Genomic DNA, 24,517 nt, shown 5'->3' on the forward strand with positions numbered 1-24,517 from the left:
CAAGAGAGGATGTAAAAGCCGCAAATGAAAGACAAATCTGCCTCCGAGAGGATGTCCAGCAGTCCTTTGACTTGCAAACTGACCTTTAAGATATTCACTGTTTGAGACTCCATAAAACCGTCGAGAATATTCAGAAGTTCCAGAATACAGGATACTAACATAGTTATTAAAAATATCAGATAAGAAAAAAACCCTGGAACAGGCAATAAAAAGATTTTTTATAATTTATTCATTTTTTTTCACACAACTGTCTGGAAGAAAATAACGGATTCTGTTACTTTATTCTTCCTCTCTCAATTGACTTGCAAAGAAAATCGTTTTAGTTCAGCAGCAAGATTTTTGAACAGTTGCCTACGAAATTTTTGTATCATATCGCCTGCACACCGCGGCAGACATTTTTCAGACGGTGACACCGAAGCTTGATGTAATTCTCTCGAGTCCAATCACGTTGCATTTTTTCCCTCTTTCTGTACCAAAACCTGCACGAGCTCCTCTGCCAGTGCGTTCAGTCTTTGTCCGAGGGCCCTGTTGCTAATTTCGTTTGGGACCAGTTCTACTTCCAGAAATGTAGTCCTGAGAAGGAGCGATGTGTTCGTTTCAGTTAAATGTCTCAGTCCTTTCAGCCTTAGCGGCCGCATCCCTTCTGGGAATGTTTGACTGACAGAGATGCTGTGCAGTTTCTTTTACACAAGGAGCCAGCGAGACAGAAAGCGAGAGGCAGCTTCAACTTTGAATTTTGAATTTTTGTTCTGTTTTGGGTTTTTTTTCTGTTTTTGTCGTTGTTTTTGTTTTTGTTTTGTTTTTGTGGACAAAAGTATTTTTAAAAAGAAGAACATGTAATACAGCCAATGCAAAAAACGTTCATTGATTCGCTGAAGTAATAAATTTTGCACACGCATCCGTTCAACTTTCACCCCCGCTATCACTCACCTAACTATGCATGTTATTTCTTCATCAAAGCACTCATGTAGGGGTAGGGACATGTAAAAAGCAATCAAGTCAAATATTGTCAGGGATATTCACTCATTCATTCGTCCAACAACCAAAAGGTATTCTACTTGTAGATACAAATTTTGTCCTTTTGAAGAAAATATCGTATCGTGTTTTTGTTTCAGTAGGAAAATATGAAATATAAGTGTAAATGTATTATCTCAAAAACGCAAAATATGAATTCTATACAGTCGACTTATATATATATATGCACACACATTTTATGCGATAGGTTTATATATGTGTGTGTATTCAATTAATACAAGGGAACACGTGATCGTTAGTCCCACGCTCCAAGAATTGTAATCTGAACAGGAAGCAGCAAAATCACGTGGGCAAGGTATCATCACGAGCATCTTGCGACAGTCTTGGACAGCTTGGCATTCAAAGGAGAGAGAGGGTGCTAGACACTTTCCGGATCAATGTGAAACAAAAGTAGGGTGAGACGTGAGACCTAATGTATCGAACGAGACAATGGCCGAAGTCCACATGTGCAACAAGTGCTATGTCAGTGGAGGAAAGCCGCAGACATGCAGCAAATATATTTGTGCAATTTTTGTGGGTTTTGTGGACGTCAGCAACATGGATATTGTGGTGCCATCTGTTTTCTACCTTATATGATTTTTTTTTCAATTTTGACATGACACTTTTGTCTTGTCCCGTTGTTCTACTTTTTTTATTACTTCTCAAGAAACACTTTGTTATATATATTATTTAAGATTATGAAATTAAAGCTTTGCTACTTCAGGGGTTGGTTCGTACATCTGTACACACATACATTCGTATTTTAAAGTTGGATTACACGTTAAGTTTTTCAGCTTAACTTCCAAAATATATGTGTGTGTATGTGTGTATGTGTGTGTGTGTGTGCATGAGAAGTCTCGAAAATGAGTCTTAAGTTGCCGGTATCAAGTATCAAGCAGACAATTAAACCACACTTAGCAAAGTGGACCTGCACTTCAGACCTAAGACTGATTTTCAAGACCTCACATGAAACCAATCCCAAGAACACTGAGCTGGTCTCAGCCTGACCTGAAATGATAAGGATATGATTAGGATTAGCCTTGAGAAACCTTTCCTTCAACCACTCCTCCCATAAAAACTTTCTGTGTGGTGGACTGCATTTGAACTTTCTCCTACCAACGGGGACGTATATGAATCTCTGTCTACTTCTTCATATACCAATCGTTTTGTGTAAGTGTTCTAGATGTTTGAATATTCACTGATCAGTATCGTTAAACGTGCCGACAAACTCCAACTTCATCATTCTTAACTTCTAAACATCTTAGCTTCAAAGAAAGAAAGAAAGAAAGAAAGAAAGAAAGAAAGAAAGAAAGAAAGAAAGAAAGAAAAAGGTGGAGAAAATGAAGAAAAAGAAAACGAAGGAAAAATAACACGAAAAGTGAAACCGAGAAAGAAAGAGAAAATTTGGAGAGAACATGAAGGGAAAGAAAAAAAAAGAAAGACAAATAACGGGAAACCGGCGCCGCGTGACAGCTGAAAAGGGACGCAACGGTCCCTAAAGGCCGTCTGAATGTTTTTAGACACGACCGTTTTTGATTTAGAAATTACTTGCTAAGTACTCAACATCAGCTCTCGGTTTGAGAAAAGATTTGAAGTCTTGCGTACAAGGACCGCCAGCTAAGGAGTGGTTAACTACCAACTAAACCCTAACCCCGAGCCCTAAGGTCTCCAAAGTTTCGATTGTGTGGACACAGAGGTGTGAAGTCTTCTCCTGGTCAGCTGTTTGTAAGACTTCCTCGACTTGTTCTACAACAAGTCAACCTCTCTTGAAATTCCCAGTGGATGCTATTGAATCAGTATTGTACCGATGCACAATTAATTACAAGAAGTGTCTGACAGTTTCAACTTTGATACATATTGAAATGTATGCAATCGGTGTAGTTTTCTCAACATGAAAGTGGGCTGCAACAGGTGTTTTTAAGTGATCAGGATCCATGGCCTCAGTTTCGCGATGTGTTAAGTTGAAGTGATGATTCATTTGTATAGTTTCTCCCTCATCTGCCAGACTCAAGGTGCTATACATTCCATTTAAAGGCCGAAGTCGAAATGGGCGTGTTTTCAAATGGTTTCGCCCGTGCGAGGGAAGGTAGGAGTACACGGGGTCAGTACCGGCGGTCAGTCTTCCCTAATTGCTACCCTGGCCCCGAGGCAAAGTGGAGATCGCAAGCGATAAACCGTCTTTCTCAGCTGAGTACTTGGTGTTGGCGGTGAGAAAGCTGAAGTGAAACGGGTTGCAACTGAACATACTGTCAGGGTTAGGGTTGTCCTACCAGACAAAGTGAGGCGAAACGGCTTCTATCTGAACATACTGTCTTTCCTTACATCTTTCTTTACTCATAAGAGGGGATAATAATATTTAATACTTTCAGTTCATTCCTCCTGATGACTGACCTAAAGTACACCTCGGTTTGAGTGCAATGTTCGAACTTTTACAAATGGCCAACAATTCACGACTGCAACATAGTGCCCCCACGATCTTTTCTCTTCTTATCTAACCCGACCATTGTGGAGGTCATCGGTGCTTGCGTCTTCCTGAGTCCACAAAACCGAGAACTGGACTTGGATAAGACTTGTATAATCAAAATGGTTAGGACCAGTTTAGCACCCCTGGTTTTGTTTGTGTGTTCTCCCTTGTGAGAGAGAGGACAGGAAAGGAGACAAAGGCAAACAACCCAAATAACACAAACAAAAAGGCAATGGAATTTTTAAACTTAGTTTTTATTCCTCTCGTTTAGTTTTTTTTTTATTCCCATTGATGACCGACATACGGCACTCCATCTGGGTTTGGGTACAGTGTTCTAACTTTTTGAATTCGAAGCTCAAAACTTTGCTTCCTCGTGGTCAAAGCCCACTCAGACGAACTTGAGCGTAAAAGAAGACTGACTTCTCCTTGTGAACTACGAACAACTCCTGGCAACTTAGTGGGGAAAAGTTGCTCTGGTCACAAGAGTCGACGCTGATTTCTACGTGAAGAAACTTCCGGCCCACTGGTAAAAATAACTTAGTTCAAAGACTATTTTTAACATATTTTACAGAATCTTGGATTACTTTGGATTTACCAAACAGTGTGACCGGTCTACAATGGAGAAAAACCCAACGCCACTGAAGAAACGTTGCAAGAAAACTTTGACGGACGGCACTGTTAAAACCTACGAATATAAATCCATAACAAAAGATATACGCTTGTGTTTCAAAGATGAAGAAGCAAGAAATATATTTAATGATAAGTTTGAACTTGGACGAAAAAAATCGGGCAGTAAATCCCCGTCTGCTTTTGTGTCTTTTCTACTGGATCATTTCTTGAACGGTGAAAGTCCTCAGTTTCCCTGCAGTCAAGATAGTGGAATCAATAATGTACCCATGCAAGAAAAAACATCTTCAGCAATTCCATGTTTGTTTGTTGGTGAGCACGACAAGGTGAAGGATATTATTGATCAAGTTCATGCACACTAGGTGACAGTTATTTTGCTAACGAAAGAATGTACCTTGCGTACATTACGTCGGGGATCATCCCCATTCAATATAAAAAATTTTCTAATTTTGCTAATTTGGGACATGTGAACGATACATTTTTGAGAAAACGGCTGCCACGGTTTTCTGCAGTCGTTGACGTCTTGAAGCGCCAGTCCGTCGCAGCTGCACTTGCAGCAGAACAGTCTCCTGTGGCCGACGGGATCAGTGTGATGACAGATGCACGGCACGCTTGTCGGAAAAATTCGTATCACACTGATCATGTTACTTTAGGACTGTCGACTCACAAGGTTGTAAACCTCCAGCATATCACCAAAGAGGACGACGTGTGCACCCAGCGGCACGAGGCAGTGGGATGTGAGAGGATGTATGCAAGTATGAATGAGTCAGGTGTTAGAATTCAAGAACACGTTCACGATCGTAACGTGACAATAAATAAGTTAGTAAAAAATAAAGGTGTTAGAAACATCAACGAGAGGTGGCACGTCGCTAAGAGTATCAAAGCTGGGATGAAAAAACTGGCGCAAGGCAGTAAAGTCAACATCGGCAAGACGTGGCATCCTCAGCTAGCGACAAGACAGCAGCGGTCAGAGATCATGTGTACTGGTGTATAGATCATTGCGATGGCGACCCTGTGAGACTTAGGCACTTGTTGGATGGATGTATTACACATTTCCAAAACATCCACGACAAGTGTAACCAAGCCTCACCTTGCAGGCAATCGCTCTATATACCATCTCTAATAGTGCTGACTGATCCTGCTGCTGTCAAGCTGCTGAGCGACTTTCTACACGGCCATGTTTTGTATAAACATCCTGAGGACTACGTGATGTCTAGGGACACATTTTATGTTGAAGTTTTAATAATATATGTCTGATGTATCTGCCTAAGCGTGTTCATATAAAAAAGCCCGATGCACTATGACATGCGCATGGGTCTCGCTGTTTTAGACTGGAATGAACATGTTGATAGAGACTCTACTTCAAATTACAACAAAGCAAGTGTACAGCACAATCGGAGACAGCTTGGACAACGCACTTTAAAAAAGAAAACTTATAATTTAGTAGAGATATCTGGAGATGTGTCGTTGAAACAATACAAATTTGATTCCGAACATGAGGAAAAATATGTTAATTGAAACAGACAGTAGTTCGGATGAAGATTTGGAAATTAATAATATAATTTAAATAACAAATTTCAACCATCATTCATTAATGAGATAATAATTTACCATCAATGTTTGTATTTTCAAACTGAATTGTTGTTACCACGGTACAGCTCCACACCGATAAAAGTATTGTCTATATAGACATATTCATTCCAGTCTAAAACGGCAAGGCCCACTCGCATGTTATAACGGATTTTTATCTTGTGCACTTTACATGTTTGTTATTCTGTGATATCAATTGTAGAATCATCAGCAGTAGTGTTAAATTTGGTGTTTCAATTGTTAATCTGGTGATTTTGTTTGTTATGTATCAATCTGTATGACAGTGCCTCCAGCCACTAATTTTGTTTGCATACCTGTACTTCACCTGCCAATAAGAAATGTTGAATTCCTTGTCATGTTACGTAAATCATGAGATGAAGGGAGGAGGTGTTTGCAACTGTGCAAATTAATTAAATGAATTTCAGTTGCAAACTACATTTTGTTGTTATTGTTGCTCTTTTCCCACTCTCTTACTCGTTGGGTTTTCCAAAAGGAAACAAACCATGCACACCAGAGCCAAACTAACAGCGGTGTATACACGTAAGTGCAGAGTGTGGTAAGAAAATGGTGTAGTAGAAAGGACGTGGAACTCATGAGATGGACACGACTGTCATTTTCCAGATGGAGAGTGTAAGAAACAATGTGTACATAGCAACCGGAAAATAAAATAATAATACTACAGTGTGAACACTAGTGTATATGCACGTCGCACTCAAAACTTGGCAAGCCGACTATTGATATCCCCGCCTCTGACAGTAGGGTCAGATAGAAGTCGTTTCGCCTCAGCGCTCAGACCCTACGGCAAGTACAATGGTCGGGTGTTATGGCCAAGCTACTCGGCGGTGCCTGTGATGTCCACCCGCCTTTTGTCCGGGTTGTAATTGAAGACGACTGGCCGCTGGCAGTCCGCACCGCGTGTACTCCTACCTGTACTCCTACCTTCTCTCGCACGGGCGATACCACTCAATTCCTTCAGATAGGAAAACTTCGGCCTTTAAGAAAAGTCTATAAAAGGACAGTTTACAGGCTCCTTTCACTGCTTACACAAAACCCTCGGCGATTCCAGCAGGAACGGTCTCTGAGCTAAATGGTTGATAAAGGGTCTCATGGGATATTCTTTGGAGCTGTTGTTGTCTAAGGAACTAAAGAGGTGTTTCCGTTGCCATGGTTATAGCCACAGTACCAAGGGACCCATAACAGTGTGTAGCTGGTGAAAGTCGTGAGGTCGCTGACAGTTAAAAAGATGAGATCACCTTCACACTCGTCAGTAGAGACATTTGCTTGTCTCTCATATGTGTCGAGCAGTGATAGACCTTCCTTCTCACCAGCACCATATATAGTTCGTTTGTCACTTTCTGATTAAAGCAACAGAAGTAAGAGATTTGTATCTAGTCATCGTAGCAAGACCAAAGACAACAACATGATATTTGAAGTCGTTCTCTCCCCTAGGCTAAAACTAGACAGAAAGGAATGACTTTCTGATCGAACTTTACTGATCTTGCTCAGTGAATCAGTAGACAGAATGCCTGCACAAATTACCCTCGTTTGGAGTCTGAAGCTTGGACAAAACAAACAAAAGGGAAATCTAGAACCACTCTACTTTGCTGACTGAACACTTACTTCTTGAAAGTTGGAATCGAAATGTGGTGTTTACTATGTACAGCTAGCGATGCAGTGTAAAGCTAATATTCAAAGTGTAACAAGTACGTGCTTTCGTATTTCATCTAAAAAAATTATTCATTGAAAGAATATTAAAATTTGAATTTATTATTCTGTTCTAATTTTTGAAAATTTAATATACAACTCTGATAACTGTCACTAGACAACGTCTTGCTTTCAAATTTCAATTGTTCAACTGCTTGTAGACAGAAGATGATTATATTCAGTCGTAGACGTTGTAAACGCAAGTCATTAAATTTTACTACTGTGATCAGCTTAAAGCTCTGTGTCTAATAAATGTGGGAAATAATTTAAAGTTCGCCTTTTATTTCCATAACTAATATAATTATTCCTGTAACAATTTTCACTATGGTAGTTGATATAACTATAGTGAATTCAAAGAAGACGAATGCTGTTGAATGATGGATGATGTCTCGAATATACAGCATTAAAGTCCTTTGGATACTAAATTATTTCTTGCACGAAAACCATTCTGAAATCATCATTTGCAGCTTTCTAAGAAAGTACTGGTTTGTAAGTATGTATTAGTTTTCCTTTAGGACTTGTTTAATTTTCTTTTTAGATTTATCTAATAAATAAATATTTTAAGCGGTATTTTGTGGCTGACAAAATAAATCTTCACGCAGAGATCCTGAAATAATGTTTTAAATAATACTAAGCAGGTTAAAACAACTAATCTTACGAAACGAGTTCTCAGAATGGTTCAAAGCTAACATTTGCCTTCGTGTTTCTATTTCATGAACGCAATTGTTGGTCTCTTGTCACCAAGACGGACAGGGACGACCATAGGTCTTGTGTTCCTTAGCTACATTATCTCTCTCGATTCGGTACCTGCTTCACAAGACTAGCCTTCCTCACCATGACAGCCTTACTATTTGCTGACCCCGGTGTTACATTCCCATCATCCAGTCTTCATGGCGCTTATTATGACTAAACATAAGCCATGTACTTTGTAAACGCAGACGTCCCGAGCTATAAAACTGTGACAGATGAGCTATAAAACTGTTGTGAAAAAACTGTATTTGACTTTGATCTCCCAGACACCTATCGTAACAGTCACGTTTTGCCTTGCCCTAGCATTTCCAGTCGGTACCTTATCTTATTAAACAAGCTATAATGTTAGGTAGTACCAGAATACTATTTTTTTTCCCTCTGCAATAACATCTTCTATTGCTGGCACCAGTATAGATGGCGCCACATCTGATCCTCGGTGGAAGTGGCCCTGTTTAAATCCAAGTCTTCCGGAGGGCATCATTCGATTGGCATCAAACTACACCTGCCAGACCACCTCTGCGGTTCGGATTTCAGATAATAGTTGGATAATAGCTCTCGTTCTTTAATTAACGACAATCTACTGCAACTTTCCCGACAAAATGGATGCAAGGGCTGATCCAACGGCGATCTGCCACGAATAAAGTGGAAAAACGACTGCTCCTCAGGCTAGTGTCAGCTCTCATTCCTGCCAAGCTGTGGCAAACTGTTGAGGTCTCCATAATGGACAGTTTGCTTGTGCGGGGGAAGGAAAATGGAAGAGAGCGAAATAAGACGGGAAAGTTTTTAGGCAAATCGGAGAGAGAGAGAGAGAGAGAGAGAGAGAGAGAGATTTCCAATATCGTTATTTATTTTAATTATAGACATTATATTGTTCATTTAAACTGATTATTAACGTAGTAGCTTTTGAGTCGTTTGTTATCTTATTGTCATTCAGAAAATAATGTTAGTCTTCATTTCTACCATCAGATATATTTCGTCCTATTTGCGTTTGACTTTAAAGCCCTTCGTGTTAAACATATTCGATGTTCAGTGAATCAGTGCATGTGAGTTTTGGCATACAGGATAGACTATCGTAAAAATGGGTTCAACATAGCTGTGATTCAAACTGTTACAGTCTCAGTTTTCTGTGAGAGTGTGTGAGAGAGAGAGATGGGGACAGAGCAAAGAGAGATAGCACGACTGAAAAGCAAATACCCAATTACCAAGTGCAAGAGAAAGCGCCGCTGGCTGTAGCGATGGCATTAAGGGTAAACAAGTTTTTCTTGTTTGCTTGGGGATGTGTGGCCAAAAAAGCAGTCAGAGTCAGTGTAGCGATTCAAATGTAAATGATACATACAATCGAAGGCTCTTATTAAGCTCATTTGTGTTCGAGATATTAAAAGACAAATTTAAGATTCTGCTTAATTCTCTCTCTCACTCACATCTATATAAAGAGAGAAATGTGACTTTTAAATTATCTGGCCTCCCGGCAATTTCTATGAATTTAAAAAATACTAAACGTGTAGGCGGCACTTTTCTAGACGTTGTCACCTTAATTATTGCTTGATTCTTACCCAGAGATATCAGTTTTCCCTCAACTACAGTGTATTTTTAAACCTACCGACTGTACCCCTTAGTAATCTCTTCCCATGAATCTGATATTATTAGATCATCATTGTCGTCGTCGTCATCATCATCATCATATCATCATCATCATCATCATCATCATCATCATCATCATTATTTCGCCTCTCTCCTAAAGTGTATTTAACTTGCAGCGTTCATACGCTTCATGTCTCCGAGCATCTCAGCGGAAGTCGTCTAATCTCTACTTCATCTCTTTAATTTCACGCGGAATCTCACTTTTTGCGGAACAGCTCTGCTCAGGCATAGCTATTGCCGTCACATGAGGTCAGTGACTGAGAAATGTTCGAAAGAAATTGTTGGTTAATCTTGTTCAAGAGAGTCATCCACTCTTTTGCTTATGCACCATCCGCACGGACGATGCTTCTGTTGCAAGTAAAATAAGATTAGGATGCCTTTATATAGGAATCATAAAACCTACCTGGGGAGTAGTTTAGAGCTTTTTTTGTTTTGGAACTAGTGTTTTTATTTTAGAATTTCTAAAGACATTGATAAGTTCTTAAAAAACAACAGAGGTTTATATCAATGATTTAAAAGTAGTCTGTTTGCTCCTTCATTTTTTTCTTGGGCTTACCGGTGGCGCAGCGGTTAGAGCCTCTCACCAATATTTTGAGAGTTGGCTGTCCGAGTTCAGATCTCGTCTCGAGCACGCTGTTCTTTCTCTGCCTGTGGACATCTGTTTACAGGGCTAGCTGCTTTACAGTGATATAGAATGAGAGCGATGCCCCTTCGCCTTGCCGGCTTGACGGACTTGTATTACTGGACTGATTGCAGACGATTTTTTTTAGTTAACTACAAGAACAAGATTAGTCACTACGAAGCTTCAGGTAAACGATGCTCACTATCTCAGCAGAGTCGGCGAGATTAACAACAATACATTAACAATCATGAGGTGGTTCAAACTGCTGCGTGGTAGGATGCCACGGTGCAAGAGACAAATGTTTCGGGGTTTTTTTCCCGCTTCCGCGTATTTCGATCGAAAAAGCAAGACGAGTGGCGAGCAGTGCTCATTCATGCTATAGTATAGGCCGTTCAGACAAAAGCTGCAATCCATTGAGAGCCTACATTTGCTCAAGGAACTTCGAAAAGAAATGCATAAAAAAGTTAATGATCTCATTTTTTGCTCACTATGAGCAAAATAAGATATACAAAGCAAGCCAAGTTACCAATACATATTGTATACGAGCTACAGACTAAGGTGATGCATGCGCACCAGTGATCTTAGATCTACATTTGAGTTTCGTACAATTTATCATTCCATAAGTACGATTTCCGACTAATGAAGCAAATAACTGTGTTCTAAACAGTCAAGAGTTTTGTTATTAGTGTGACAAAGCAATGACATTACGGTAATTATATATACTGCTATAATTAAAAGTCTCGTTGCGGTCTGGTTTCTTTCATGTTTTCCGAGACTAACAGCGGATAGCTTCGCAAGAAGCAAAGCATTAGTCGCGACAGTCAATTGTCCATTTATACAGGTCTGTGCTATTCTTTTCCTTCTTTTTTAAGTGCCCTTGAGTTTTTTCGTGTTTGGTTTCTGATGAAATCTGTTGATCTGTGTTTTTGGCGGCGTTCTCCTGCCGCTGTTCTAGACTGTCTGTGTTCAATTGTTGTCTTTTTCGTCGTCTTACGGTCTCAAACACCATATATGCGTCAACTCCATTTCTGGTTTTCGTGCCAAGGATTAATTCTTCACTCCCCGAACAGTGTTCAACGATTTCTTCTCTATCGTCCATTTTCCTCGCAATAATTTTACCCCGCTGCTTCAGATTCTAGATCTGTGCGAGTCAACAAGCGTGAACTATTGTTTATGATCCTGCCTTCTGCTTCTTCGCTGCCATTGTGTTGATGTCGCCTCCGTGACAGTCATGTGTGCGCCAAAAACTGAACAGTGATATATGTTGTTGCTGCCACCACCACTACTGTTACCACTGACACTGCAAATCACAGATGCAAAGTCAAAATAAGGTAGTCAAAGTGCTACTGAACTGTAGTGACTGTATTTATGATGGTATTCATCTTCTCAACATGAGAACACAATAAACTCTGTTTTGAAACCTTTATTATTATTTTTGTCTGTATGTTTATATTTTTTGTCAAGCGCTTTAAACTAACCTTTGATAGTGGAGTAAAGCGCTTCCATTTCTTTCACTTTATTATTTTATTCCCTTAGTTGCTTACCTATGCCAGTGTATTTTCACAGAGAACTTTTGAAAGATAAATTTTTTTTTTAGTTTACAATATATTACAACAACAAAAATAACAATAGCAAACACAAATATAGCGAAAAAAACAACAGCATACAGATATGTAACCTCTTTTTCAATCTCTTTTCATTCTTCTACACTTGTATACAATGCACAAATGAAAGTATCGTTACACGCACCACAATCAATACTCATTAGATAAGTTCTTATACAAGTTCCCCAGCAGGTGAAGAGAAGTAAGATTAATATCTTCAAGTACAGCCCATTATATTTAATTCTTTTGGGGTGTATATCTCATTTCCCCATTTACACTAAGCCCAGAAGTATCATCAGGGTTAAGATTTAAATCTTTTATTAAAAGTTAATAAAATTATTATTGATCCGATTAAATATGTAAATTAACTGCTGCGTTTTACCTCCACAGGAAGTAACATTGTCTCGTAGCCAAGACCACGTAGCACCTAATATTAATAGGGATAACCGATTAAGTATTATATTATCGAGAAAATGTCAACAAGATGTTTAAAACATGAAACATACTAAATTTCATTTTCATTCACGGAAGTGATTTTCCCCGGGAAGGGAAAAGACGGGATCTACTAACTCGACGTACCGGAAACTTACTCAGATTTCATGAAAGCAGCTCTTGACAACACTTTCATTGATTTTGTATTAGGAGACCTTCGGCTGCTTTGATGTCTCTTTTGCAAAGCCGCCTCTTGTGTGCCTAGCATTGGCTTCATCGAGTGCAAAGCAGTCTTTTGTGCGGACTGGTGTCGCAAATTTCGTAGTTCTTAGCCAAATGTGTCTGTCGGTACTAAACACCGTCCGCAGATTTCCGTTCTCCCTCAGTTCGAGTTCGGTTTATGTGAATGCTGAAAAATAGGGATGTTGAAGATTATTATACCTTTCATGCATATAATCGCGAACGGTGGAAAAGGAGCACTTTTCAGTTTCACGAAGGCAGACTTAATGCATAATGTCAAATCGTGATTTAACTTTTTTTAGCCTCAGATTCTTCCTTTGCTTCTTTTGCTTTCTACAGGATGAGGGGATGCTTGGATGTGGGATGTACTGATTTGTCTTCATGGGTTAAGCTAGTTATAGCGCTTGGAGAATCAGATGCTGTTCTAGGTGTGGGCTGAATTAAGTTTTTTGAGATGGCGTTCTGCTTCGCTTGCTAGTGGAGATTGTGTGCGTGCGAGAGAGAGAGACAGTTTGAACGTAACCAAGAGATTCGAAGCCCTTTTCTCAAACCTAGTGTGAACAGTCGATACACATCATCCGTTCAGAAGCCCACTCGTCAACCTGGAAAGGTATGGGGAGTGTTCACGACATCGACTTGGAGTGGTGGCCTGGCTTTGGCGTCATGCCAAGATCTGATGTCCATTATGTCCGGCAGTAAGGAAATTCACTGCTCCTTCACCCGTGAAACTCTGTTCGCTCGCAAAAATTTGGGGCTGGGATCTGGGTAACAAGAAAAAATGGTAGCTTCACGCTCCATCTACCTGTAACCCAGTCCTCTTATGTTGGGCGCCTGATCCTTTTTTCATACGCCCTACAGACTAGCACCTCGCTCCGAGAAAGGGACTACATAGGAGGAGCAGGATGTCGTGCGGAGGGACGGAGAACCTTCATCCTTATCTGTGACGTAGGCTTGTCCCAAAATCTTCATTTGGCAAATACTTCACGCTCTCTAGCAAACTTTTAAAGCTGACAAATTCATACCGAAAGCTACTTACGCGTCTGGCCTGTATCTGTACGATCATCCTGGGAGAGTTCAATTCATAACATGCTTGTAGCGGGGCGGGGGCAAGGGAGATTTATTTTCTCGCACTTAAAGCTGATCAAATAGGACAGGTGTTCATGCAAGCGTCGCTGGCTCAAGAGCCGGAAGAATCTGCAGGTGGCTTGCATCCTGATAAGACAAGGCCATCAGAACAAGAGGCAGCAGCCCTGCGTCACCGTGACATCTGGACCTGTTTATAAGAGAATCTCTTTTGCCGCGAAAAATTAAGTGTTGCTTGTGCAACACTTTAGGTCCAACCCAAAAGCGTTTTTTTAAACGAGAGAGTTCCTTACAATAACCCTCCTCCTCCCGAAAACCTCGTCTGATAGAATGCTACATTTATCTACGAAGTACAGAGCTTTAAGCATGGCAAATCTCACCTAAATTTTACAAATAGGCGAAGACCTTATTTCCTTCAACGTCAAAAAAGTAGGCTTGCTGCTGCCTTAAATAACTACAGAAGTCTGTTTGCTTTTCTCAAAATAAAATCAGTAAAAAACACAAAACAGTTTTGTGACAAGCTAATGGCAGCATAGCGCTAACCTGTCAGCGACTTGGAGTATTATGTTTGATTCAGATTACCTTTAACAGCCGCTGCATATCTAGCCCTGGAGCGCAGTAAAAAGCATATGAACGAGCGAAGGAGTTCTGAGGACATGCATGGATATATAAATTATATATCTATATACACTTCACTTTCTGAGAATGAGATTATTTGTATCGTGCATAGTACTGCATGTTTTCGAGCCGAAGTTTTTCGCGAAGACCAGATTACATTATCCTGCTGTCCTCACTTAGAAAAAAAATCTGGAGAAACTATGGCGAGGTCTTTACATCGCAAACCTACAGGCATAACAATCTTTTCGTAGAATTAGCTGATTCACATTAGCTGATTTAGTGGCGTGGATACAGAATTTAAAGCAGAGCTTGTCTCCAGCTTCCAGACACGCCGGCCATGCTAATATATTTTGGGACGGACCTATGGTTAGCGGAGCGTACAAGGAGGTCCTTGAATTAATCACCAGTTGACGTGCTTCTGGTAGTTCTTGTTTTGTACTTGTCATCCGACAATTTCCATCTCATCCTGGAAGCCCAAAGTAGCTCGCAACAGACCATTCTCTTACCGTTCCTAAAGAGTAGATTCCCCTAGTCAATGCAAATCATATAAACATATATTTTTGTGTTTGCTGTCGTGTGCTGCGGCCTTTAACATAGTGAGGATGTTACTGACGGCTGCAGCCTAATCTGAGTATGGTGCGTATATGAGTTGTGTGTAATATATTTTCCATACTTTACATAAGTGTATTGTGTACAAATGGGTCGAAACACTATCATAACTTTACATGAGCGATTTGGAATGAACTGGCAAAGAGGATGACAGTTAATGGAAATGTATAGATTTTCCATATCTCATTTTCTCTTTCTGAAAAAATGGCGTCTAAGAGATGAAGGTCGCGAAGGTCGAACCCCAAACGAAGCAGAAGACATCAATGACTCGGATCTGAGTTTGACGATAACTTTTTAAGCGGAATTTTTTTTTTTTTTTTTTTAAAAAGGCGAAGAAATTGTGAGCACATGCTTGATGAAAATGATGATGCATAGTACCGACAATCCATATCTTGCTGCAGTGTTGTTAAATAACAGTGACGAAGATATTTCACACTTCAGATGTTGATTTCAACACTGAGGGCTGCAAAAAGTCTTCAACTCTTTCCACCACCAATATATTTCGTCTTCTCATCAGGATCACAGTTTGCCAGTTTGCCTGTCGACTTTTCACAAATCAAGAAATTGTAAAGGTTATAATGAAATGGCAAACACATCTTAATGCACTACTAGCTATAAATCAGGCAGAGATATGGCAAATATTTCTGATGCTGTCTATATCCAGACATATTTCTGATACTGCTTAGATTCAATGAAAAGTTAGAAACCTGTTCGTGTTACCAGGTCAGAAATGGCGCGTTTTGGCGTATCTATGTGTCTAAAAATAAAATTTACAAAGGCCACTGGAGATGCCCGATTTCTTTTAAATTTTAGAGAAAATGCTTTGTCAGGAAAGAGTGATAAGAAACAGCTCATCTCTGCAAGGTTTGAACTTCAGTTATAACTTTGTTTATCCATTTTTGAAAATGCTTTTGAGGTTTTTAAAATTACTTTGTGTGTATTTAAGTGTCTAAAGGACGTACATGTTGACATTGTTAATGCATGAAACCTGCCGATGTGCTTTGATATACATAACTTTGCATAATACCAGAAGAATGGTTTGGAACAAATTTAGAATGAGGAGTGGGAGCAGCAGTCGATGCTCCATTCGACCGATGTGTCACACAAAAACTTAGTCACGTGACTTTACGAGATCCAGGGCCTAATTTTAGTTGATTGCAAAAAACTAAAATATCCATCTCTCGGTTCGTTAAAGGCAAAGTTCACTAACTGCACGCAACTCCGCGCCTCACTTCCCTCTGTTCCATCTGCTCAGCTCCACTCCCTTGTGTTCAGTAGGATCATTCCCGATACCTCTGTTCAAGCATCTAATTTCTATAACTTTTATGTAATATCAATGCCCCACAAATCACACGCGTGACTGCTCTTAATCAACGAGCTGTCACAAAGGAACTCGACAAATATCTCAGGACGTTTCATAGATGAATAGATGCTAACGCCGCACTTTCATCCGAAATAAATTCAGGAAGTAACACGACTTCGTCCTGGAAAGATACTACAGCAGTTTATTGCACGTAATCTTCGACAAGAGCGGAAGGCTATATATTATTTGCCCAAAATAAAAAGAGCAATTTTTTTAAAATTCAACTTTGGACAGGAAAGAGCACGTGACTTGCGCAATACAAAAGTGATCATATTCATTTCTTAGGACGATTTTGGAGAATTATAGATGCATGCGACATTCGCATTACTATCATGGTGTAGACCAAATGCATCATCCATTGCTGGCCATTCTTTATGAAATTTCAGCCACATTTTTATCAACTCAATTATAGGTACTTCCTATGAGTATTGTTTCTAAATTACGTTTTCTAGAGGATTTTTTTTGTCCTTCCATTATGTATCTGCGATTCTGCTTATAGCTTGTCACACAAACGCGCGCGCACACACGCACACCTAATTTTAACATTGCGAACATCACACTTCTATTCCTGCCTAGCGCAGGTGGTTGGAAATGGGAGACTGGAAAGAAAAAGCCGGCAGAGTGGAAAGTCTGTAGAGAAGGGCACAGCTTCCTTTCGTACGCACCACTGACTGCAAGGCCTAAGCGACTCATCACTCGGCGCACGAACCAATTCCAGACGTCCGCGCACCTGCGGTCATCCTCCCTCTGAGCGTCACGGTGCCCCCTTGAGGAGCGCTAAATATAGCGCGGTCGCGGTCGAGGGGGGGACGACGGTGTCTGATGAAGACGTAGACGAGGGCGAGGGACATTGCGCCATGTCTTGAGACGGCGGAGACTGCCTCTCACAGCTTCCTGTAGCGGCCCTCGTTAGTACGGTCAGCGACAAAAGATGCGGCCAGGAACAGGAAATGGGGGACAACACAGACGCGGCTTCTTCTGTCCACTTCTCGGACGCATTTCGTCGTCATCTTGACAACTGTTGTCTCCTCCAGTGTCTTGTCTGTGCGACTCCCACTTGCACATTCTTACCAAAAAGAGGTGGCGACTTCCTAATGCCTATCGAGCAAAAATGCCTCAAAGATGACTGTCTCCTCCCCCTCTTCTCCAAGGTTCATCGATCGACGATAGTGACCAAACTCCCGGAGAATAAAACTGCAGAAGCGGATCAAACCATATTCGTGGGTTTTTAATGAGCATATTGTATATTTCTTTTCAAAAGTCGTGTGCATACCTAGGCTATTTTAAAAACTTGGGTTTCATGATTATCACTGATAAATGAAACCACATATTACTAACATTATAAGGCCTGCTATTACGAGTTTATTTTTCCGTTCAATGTCTTAAAGAAGATGCCACACAACTACTTGCTATTCCTGCATTCTTTCCAGACTTGCCTCCTTGCTGACTTTACTCAAACTGCTCCTGCTATCTTAATTTTCAGAGCGCCACATTACCACATAACTATTCCAATACTGATGCCAATGTCATTAATAAATTGCAAGAACCACACTGTGTACAAACTTCCCATAGACGAAAGGAGTGCTCCTGCAAAAATTCAGTTAGGATTGAATAAATGTTGATTTGCATAGCACTGAAGTACACATGCATTGCTTTATTGTTCATGGCTTCCATAACACACTCATCCAGAATCACAGACAAAAACACACAAAATGTCATCACAAAAGGCTGATGAACACAATTTATATTTTGGTATAGTTCACAAAATTTTGTATCACAGTTTTTCCATTCGTGCTGTTGGAGTAAAATAAGACAAAATATGTAAGATTTTGACTATTGTGAGTCTATTATCACATTTACATGCTTTATTCACCCTTTTTCGCTCTTTCCAGCCACCCACCCATCTTTCTGTCTCTGTCACTCACACACACAGAACCCCCACCCCACCAAAAAAAAGTACTCAGTAGATGTGAGCACACAAAGTGTATAAACTCATCAAGGTGATTTGTTTTTAACTCCCTCACCCAAGTCTGTGTCATGACTTAAAAGACAACTATGAAAACAGACTGAGCAAGACTTTCAACTAGATGTAAAAGATAAACCCAAAACAAAGAACTAATGCTACAAACTTAGAGGTCTGCTACAATATGTATCATGTCAAAATGTAACTTTCGTGTGGACCTCATTAACAACTGAATATTATTCCCAAATAATTAACTCCTTACAATTTACTTTCTTGCTTATCTGCCAAGTAAATGGGGTTTTTGAACTCTCCATGTTTGAATGGTAAAGAGAACATACTGCTCAAGCCACACATCTGTAAGCTTAACATGCAATACTATCATTTGAAAAATATAAGAGATAATCATTCTTATAACCAAAAAATTAAGACTAAAAAGCAACCACTGCAACATGATGATAACAAAAGAAACAAAATGAAGCAAAAAAGAGTAAATAAATAAAATAAACCAAGACATTGACAATGCCTTTAGAATAAAATGACTAAAAACAGGGAGATAGCCCAAAACACGACAAACTGCTAGAAAGTGCAATCCAAGAAACTAAAGATAACAGAAAGACAAGAAAATATTGCAAATTTTAAAGACTGATAGTAATAGGGGAAAACACATGCAAATACCCAACCTAATGAATAATAAAAATAATACTAAAATAATCTTCACCACATGTAAGCAGATCAATTACATAAAACTGATATATTAGCATTTGTAATTTGTTCTACAGGATTAAAAAATTCAGGATTCAGCAGTTAATAAGAACCATATTCATATATTAGTACATTTATTGTCTTTATAATATAAATACAACAGAAAATATTTCTGAAAATAGTACTGACTGATACAAAGTAATATCAATGTACAGAGATTGCAACAAACAAACAAAGAAGCAAACAGCTAGTGGTTCTTAGTTCTGGATTTTGCTGGCCAAATGCAACAATTTTAAAGGCACCGAAAGAAACCATTTTATTTCCAACATGAGAAACTATATAACTCATGTACAGAAATCCATAACTTGTCTTGGAGGAAGTCAGCGGGATGCACAAAATATTATCACAGTACACTAACATTCTCAAGGGGTTGTTATTCTGACCAGATAGCAAGCGACTGTAACTTTTTCAGATATAACTAAAAACAAAAGCCTAAAGCAGGATGAAACCAGAAACTTCAACTTGCTATTTATTACAGGCAGAAATTAAACAAATGAACAAAAGAAAACCAACATGTAAGTGACCACAAAACACCATACATTTTTCCATTTTGAGGGAAAACATCCACCACTCATAAGACACTCTGACTATAAATAATTATAGATGCAAGCACAAGATCATACAAATCCATACATACACAAATGCAGATAGAGATACAAATATATGCACAACCCTACAATTCCAGGAACATTTTTCTCTTCCCTTTCTGAGCAATAATTTGTCCTTTCCATAAAATATTATTAAATCGCACGTTGGATTTTTAAGATCTAAATATGTTCCATAGGAACAACCCAGATTCTTCCTGCTCACATCACTTAAATCAAAACAGCTCTACCCTGTTCACTTCTGGAAAAACAAAACTTACAGGAAAAAAAACAGTCAACTTTCATTATCAACATAAATTATTCTTTGACGCTCTGTCCTATTTTTCTTGTTTGCAACCTGCATAAGGGAATATGAGGGATCCTCCATAGTAGCTGCCAAATACTCATCCAGTGTTCGCTCTGTACATTCTGCTATAAAACGAATGAATGGGCGGATATCACCATTATTTGCAAGCTCTAGGGAATCATAATATCTCATTCTGTCTTCTACCTCAATAGCCACAGGAGGAAACCCTGCTTGCATGAGAATGAGATTCATCAGAAGACGAGAAGTACGCCCATTTCCATCATAAAAGGGGTGGATGGTGACCAACCTGTAGTGAGCTAGAGCTGCAAATTCAATAGGGTGCAGTGCAAGAGCCTCTTCTGAATTTAGCCACATCATCAACTCATCCATAAGCAGAGGCAAGTCAACAGCAGCTGGTGGGGTAAAGTCGCCAACAAAAACTTGTGTGGTTCTGAATTTACCAGCTTCTGTAGGGTCAGCAAAACCAAGGACTCGTAAGTGGACATCCAGTAGATCCTGAAGTGTTAATCGTCCTACCTAAAAGACATTGAAATACCCATGTTCATAGCATATTCTCTTGAAATTCACATGCATATATGTGTGCATGCATGGACATGCCTAGATACAAAAAGAACCATTAATAAAGTAAAAGTATTTTATGATAGCTGATATATACACAATTTCTGATATCAAATTTTACACTCCAGCCATGATTGAGAATAACTGATTATTAATAACAAGCTTTTCTAAACTTGTCAGAGAATATACAGCATAAATTTACAGACCTTGCCAACCAACGTGCTGTTCAAAAAACTGAGTGCAGCATCAAGGCCCAGTACTTCATTTTGTTCAACAAGACTTTTTCCTCCGATGGCAACTCTTGTTTCTATGATTGCTCTTGTCTGAGAAAGGGTGAGGGTATTGCCCTCTATAGCATTACTGTGATATATATGTGCAAAGTATGCTTCTTTTTTAGCACGCCTCAATGCTGGGTGATTAGCTGGCACAGTGTACAGCAAATTCCTCTTCTGGTCGATACGATTGAAGCGTTTGGAATCAATCTCCTCCACCATAGGACCTGTTCGCTGGCGATTGTCCATTGCTCTTCGATGCTGCGGACTGATGCCAAGAGCTATTTTGTAATAGTGATCAGCTCGTTCAATGTCTTTCAAGTGTAGCTCAAGGAATTCTCCATATGCTGTTAAAATGTCAGCATGCGAAGGGTCAAGTGCAAGAGCATGCTGGAAAATCTTCATAGCTCTATCAGTTTTTCCCTGGTCTTGGAGATCCAATGCAACGTTCAGAGCAGCAACTGCTTCTTTTTTCACATCTGTGACAAAATAGATGGCAAATGGGTGGGTTGTAATTTTTTTGTCACTACTCTTAGCAATGTAACCTTTAGGGTCATGGGCAGTAACACACAGCCCCTCCCTAACCATAAAATACACACACACTCATATACATACAAACATATATATATATGTCTACTATTTAAGACTGGAATTGAACATGTCGATGGAGATTCTACTTTAAATTGCATCAAAACATGTGTTCAGCACAAAAAGCGGGTGACTAGGACAACACACTCTGAAAATGAAAACCTTTAGACTAGTTGAGGATATCTAGAGATGTGTCATTAAACAGAACAAATTTGATTCTGAACATGTAGAAAATACATGAAATGAACAATAAAACAAAATCATGCAGTTCATCGATAAATGGAAAAAATATTTAAACATCTAACCATTAATAACCATTTGATGTTTGCACTTTCCAAACTGAAATTGTTCTAATCAACAACATAGCTCCACATGTACCACTGTGAATTTCAGTATATGAAAGATTTTATCTCTGTAGATAAACATGTTCATTTCAGTCTAAAACAGCAAAACTTATTCTATGTTAAAGCACATCTTATTCACTGGTAAATTCTATGTTTGTCAGCCTATGATGTGAATCTGCAGGATAAAAAGAACTGTTATTTTTTGTATTTCCGTTGTTATATTTGTGGTTTTGTTCTGTTATGTTTCAATATGAAGTGTATGGCAGTGCTTACAGCTGCTGATTTTGATTATATCTATACTTCACATTTGCTAACTAGACATATTTAATTTCTTGTCATCCAAATCAAACGTAATTCATGAGGTGAAAAAGGAAACTTTCTGAAATGGTAAACAGAAGAAAAAAGTTGACCAAAACAAGAAAATAATAAATTAAACCACTTGCACTCTTAAACTTAACTATTCATTGCTCTTTCTCTTATTTTTGTTCCGTTGTCCAAAACATTTACCATACAAGAGATAACCTAACAGTGTTTAAGTATTCTTACTTACAACCTCAGTTTTTATAGTGCATCAGCAGACTAATTTTTAAAACAGTGTTTATAAAACAGAAATGCCTGATGAGTAGCAGCCACTAAAGTGCAGGTAGTGGTCAGAAAATGGTCTAGTAGAAAGAACATTAAATTCATTAGATGGATACAGACTGTTCTAAGATCCAGTGTGTAAGAAACAAAGTATACATAAGAATGAAAAAATAATATAATAACTATAGTATAATGTAGACTCTAGCATACACTGATGAATATCTACATTGTGCTAAAAAATTTAGTCAGCTTTAAGAACAAAAATAAAGATGCACAAAATAATAACAAAAATAGAGGTGCCGACTGAAGCCCTAGCCTTTTGACTGTACATATATTCAAAGGCTACAAACAGTTTCTTCACAGCCCCTTCTCACCACCCAGTTTTATTCTCAACCCAAACTACAAGAACTGGTTGGGCGAGAAAGATGCCTTTGGCAGTTGGCACCACCTGTGGCCTCCACCCTGCATACTTGCTGGGCTAGATAGAAGCAATTAGCAAAGACTGACCATGTGTAGTAGTCAGCCCTGTGTCCTACCTCTCCTGCCTGGGTCAAATTCATTCTTTACTGCCCTTAGGAAAACTTTCGGCCTCTAAAATCCCAGCTGCTCAAGGGCTGGCATAGTTCGTAACTAGATTGGGAGAGTAAACTTAACAGACCACCATACATGCTGTTTCAAGTCAATATGTAATCAGTCTTTAATCTAACCTATCAAACAATATCTCCTTCCCCGTTCCGGACAATACTTCGGTCTAAAGTGCTATGCAGTTTTTTTTTCTGTCTTCCTAGACTTAATGTTCTGCCTAATTATACTGTCAATATCAGTAGAACTAAAACCATACTTATGTACACCTATTCTTGTTCTCCAGTATTAGCCTCAGCTCTTTTTTTATTTGATACAATATACTTCTACAACTGCTGTGGCACTGCACCCATTATTGATTTCTGTAAAGTTTCTCATTTTTACAAACTTTAAAAAAGAAACCATACTCCAAGTATGCTTTTGGCACAGTTCTAAAAGTACTAAATCCGTGACCAATCTGTTTTCTTAAAGATGTTTCTACAGCTAAAATTTGCTTGTATGTAATAATGAACTGTAAAATCCAGATCATTACTATAGCGTATTTTTAAACTTACACTTAGATGGTGGTCATTCAAAACTATATCTCTAGTCTAGCTCAATATTATTATTCTTACTGTAGCCCTCATTCTTTCCCTGACATTTTCATTAATACCTTCCAGTTCAGGTTTTAGGTGTAATTTACCCTGTAAATTCAAAATACAAATTGGTTTTAAAAATATTTGCTAGTTTGTTGTTGTTTTGGCTTTTGGTTAATAAACAATTATGTCTTACTTGTTTTGACATTTTTATTAAGTGCGTTAAAAGTTTGTAGGCTGCTAACAAAATTTTACATACTTCGAATGTTATTTGTAAAAAAACATATTTATTATTTTTGATTGGGCATACGGGGGTGATTTTGTTTTTAAAGGGATGTGTCATCATGATGCATCTGAAAACTAAAAACAGACTATGCGGAAATGTTTCAAGAGTTTAGTAAGCACTTCTATGATTTTCAAAATTATGATAGAACATGCTTAAGTTTAACCTCTAAAAACATCAGAGGAGCAAACCTGGATTGATCGGTATCTTCTGTCTGACTCGTAATATCACAGATGTTTCGTGATATCCGAAACTGCTGCCACTGCCTGTAGTAGATACAAGCCAACGGTTGGAGAGAGGGAAAACGATGTACAACAGCTTTGGTATATACGATACAAGACAAGCAACACATATTCCTATACACAGGAATAGAATGAATATTGCTCTGTTCATGGTTAGACTGTTCGACAAGGTGTACGGCCATATGATACGTAGCTTGAGATGCTGTCCAGAGCACTCTGTGGTTAAACAATCCGCCATAGTAGCAGACTGATGTGGATGTCTCCAGTACAAAAAAAAACCAACCAAAACAAAATGTCAACGTTGAAGCAATAGAAAATAGTTAATAGCCGCTGTTATTATAAATAACATTTTAAAAAGAATATATGCATAAATTAATCAGTGAATGCCAACAAAGACTATTGCTGAAATAGTTATGGCTTTGTATATTGCCTCTGCATATTTGGCGAAATTGGATTGGCCCTAATTATTCGAAACTGTGCTTTCGTCGCATCG

The 24,517-nt window shown here is 38.9% G+C and overlaps 1 protein-coding gene across 1 annotated transcript; it reads right to left on the reverse strand.

The window, feature by feature from the left end:
* Positions 1–18,088: 18,088 nt before the first annotated feature.
* On the reverse strand, positions 18,089–24,445 carry LOC112560177 (adenosine monophosphate-protein transferase FICD-like). Its single transcript, XM_025231810.1, has 3 exons — positions 23,974–24,445; positions 20,763–21,307; positions 18,089–20,514 (listed from the first exon to the last, which is right to left on the reverse strand). The coding sequence occupies exons 1-3, from the start codon at positions 24,260–24,262 to the stop codon at positions 19,966–19,968; spliced, it is 1,383 nt and encodes a 460-aa protein (XP_025087595.1). The 5' UTR covers positions 24,263–24,445; the 3' UTR covers positions 18,089–19,965.
* Between the last annotated feature and the right edge of the window lie 72 nt (positions 24,446–24,517).

The sequence above is a fragment of the Pomacea canaliculata genome, linkage group LG3, assembly GCF_003073045.1.
Source record: "Pomacea canaliculata isolate SZHN2017 linkage group LG3, ASM307304v1, whole genome shotgun sequence".
NCBI lineage: Eukaryota > Metazoa > Mollusca > Gastropoda > Architaenioglossa > Ampullariidae > Pomacea > Pomacea canaliculata.